A 2,639-nucleotide genomic window follows, 5' to 3' on the forward strand; every position below is an offset into this window, starting at 1 on the left:
GGAACTAGCTCGTGACACCTAGTTATAGTTGTGGTGAAACATCAAAAGCCCTATCATTCCCTGAGGAGATGATAACTCACTTACCCTTTATTACTTGATTCGACTGTGTTTGCTTGCACAAATTTGCTTGCCTTAGCATATACATTTACAAGCGATCAATAGTTTACCTTAAAATTTCAAATTTCAAATAATCTAATATGTGAATATTTATTTTCAAAAATAATTATAAATTTCTAGGTAAGAACAAATTTTCACATGAATTTCGAAACTTAGAGAGATTTGAGGAGAAGAAGAAGGGTGGATACCTAAAAAGAGTGGCATTAACCCCATACAAAAGGAATCCTTAACTAAAACTAGTGATTTCATTCATGTACAAATAGGGATTGGAAATGCCATATTATTCAAGCATAATAACAAAAGCTTAAGGGGCTCTAAGCAAAGAAAGCAGCCCCTCACGGTTGTTTGCAATCAAATCTTTCATTCATTTTTTCTTTCTTCTACTTATTCAGCACTTGTTAGGTTCAAGGGAAAAGAATGGAGAAAAAATGATTTTATTTTCATTTGTCGTTCTTTTTAGGGTTTCAAGTAGGTAAAAAGGATGTTTAATAATGGTGAATAGCGTTCTTTTTGTCATCGTTCTTTTGGTTACGGTGGTCGATTCGGTCCTCGTTTTCGTGTTCGCTAATGGTATGGATTCTGCGAAGAAGAAAGAGAAAGAAGAAGATAAGGCGTTGAACTCTAAGAAGGATATTTAATCCATTTGTCAGCCCATAAATTTTAAAGATGAATGAGATGAGAGCATGGATTCGTCGAACTCCACCGACCCGAAGGTGCTGATAAGGACATAGTTCAAGGCCATGATGGCAGAGATTAGGAAAGTGATGGAGAATTCGAAGACGATGAAAGAGTTGCAAAAGGATAAAAATAAAAAGGAGGTTTTTTGTGTTTACCAGGAGATGTTCGATTGGGCTATTCAGGACCTTGAAAGATCATTCAAGAAGCTTGGGAAGACTAATTGACTAAGATTAATGATGTTCTTTTGACCCTCCAGGTGTGGCTGAGCGGTGCCCTCACCAGCCAACAGACCTGTTTAGAATCGTACTCGGAGATGGATGTTAACGCGGAGAAGAATATGAAGAAGTTCATAGCCAAATCACAGGAGTTAACCAAGAATGCACTCTCCATTTTGAATGGATTATCGTCCATCATAAAAGCACCCAAAATTGACGGCATTGACTTATCGACGATGTTCCATCAGAAGCTATTATCGAGCGATTTCCCCGATTGGATGAGCTCTGGCGACCAAAAGCTTTTTCAGGTGAAACCTTAAGAGATTGTGCCTAATGTCTTCGTTGCTAAAGACGGGACTGGAAAATTTGATAGTGTCACCAAGGTTCTTGCTGAAGTCCCGAAGCCGAATACTAAACGATTTGTTATTAACATTAAGGAAGGAGTTTACGATGAGATACTAGAAATCCCCAAAGGTGTTGAAAACGTTATGTTCATCAGAGATGGTCCGACCAAGACTATCATCACTGGTAACGTTAGCGTCGAAAAGACACCCCCGATACCTACAACATTCAACACTGCAACAGTTTGTAAGTTATACATACGCCGTAAACACATTCGAGAACTCCATTGGACCCGAGGGTACCAAGTGGTCGCCCTCAGGGCATCTGGTGATATGTCTGCCTTTTATAACTGTCATTTCAAGGGTTTCCAAGACACACTTTATGCCAACGAGAGACGACAATTCTACCGTGATTGCGTCATCGCCGAAACCATAAACTTTGTCTTTGGCGACACTAGGTTCGTGTTCCGAAACTGTCAATTGCTCATCCTGAAGCCACTAGATAACTAGATCTGCATCATCATTGCACATGGGAAGAAGGTGCAAGATTCGATGGGAGGCTACGTGTTTCAAATTTGCACCTTCACCGGCGATAAGGACTACCTTCTGGTTAAGGATAAGAACAAATCGTACCTCAACAGACCATGGAGGCAATATGCGACGGTTATTACAATGCAATCACAGATCGACGACATCATCCAACCGGAGGGGTACATCCCCATGCATTGTGAATTGGGCCTGGATACCTCGTACTACGTCAAGTTCGATAACAGGGGGACTTGGGGCTAAAACAGATGGTAGGGCCAAATGGGGTGGTATCAAGCAACTCGATGAGACTCCGATAAAGAAATTAACCCACGACGTCTACGTCGAATCGGAGACCTGGATTCCGAAAACTGGAATTCCCTGCATTCCTGATATGATAATTGAGCTCTAAACTGGAAACAAATGGCTAAAGAGCAATGTTTTGTTATTTATTATTTTCTTCATTACTTGAATTCTTATACATTAAAACATCTCTTTTTCAATATGAACTCAATTCTTTGGTGTTCCTGTTTCTATTATTGTCTGCTTAATAGAATAATATTTTATTCACTACAGCAAAATGATTCTGTAGTGATGTTTTTTTAACCCTATAGTGGCGTTTATAAGTGCCGCTAAAAACTTTACCGGCACTTGCAAAAACGCCGCAAGAAGTGCTACTATAACAAACACCACAATTGTTAGCGGTGCTTGTGAAAAAAAAATGCCGCAATAGGTCTCGACATATAACACAAACGCCGCTATT

General features: G+C 39.7%; 1 protein-coding gene across 1 annotated transcript; it reads left to right on the forward strand.

The window, feature by feature from the left end:
- The first annotated feature begins 860 nt into the window (after positions 1–860).
- On the forward strand, positions 861–1,861 carry LOC120191624 (putative pectinesterase/pectinesterase inhibitor 43). Its single transcript, XM_039194538.1, has 3 exons — positions 861–935; positions 1,052–1,318; positions 1,394–1,861. Exons 1-3 carry the CDS (start codon positions 861–863, stop codon positions 1,859–1,861), a joined length of 810 nt encoding a protein of 269 aa, XP_039050469.1.
- Positions 1,862–2,639: the final 778 nt, after the last annotated feature.

This window comes from Hibiscus syriacus, unplaced genomic scaffold (assembly GCF_006381635.1).
Source record: "Hibiscus syriacus cultivar Baekdansim isolate YM2019G1 unplaced genomic scaffold, ASM638163v2 tig00116970_pilon, whole genome shotgun sequence".
In the NCBI taxonomy this organism is placed as follows: Eukaryota; Viridiplantae; Streptophyta; class Magnoliopsida; order Malvales; family Malvaceae; genus Hibiscus; species Hibiscus syriacus.

Bases quoted from the DNA above. Each gene is read 5' to 3' on its own strand.
- LOC120191624 (XM_039194538.1), top strand. From the start codon at position 861: ATGGCAGAGATTAGGAAAGTGATGGAGAATTCGAAGACGATGAAAGAG. The intron at 936-1,051 runs GTTTTTTGTGTT...TTGACCCTCCAG, and splicing joins AGGATAAAAATAAAAAGGAG to GTGTGGCTGAGCGGTGCCCT. The intron at 1,319-1,393 runs GTGAAACCTTAA...AGTGTCACCAAG, and splicing joins GCGACCAAAAGCTTTTTCAG to GTTCTTGCTGAAGTCCCGAA.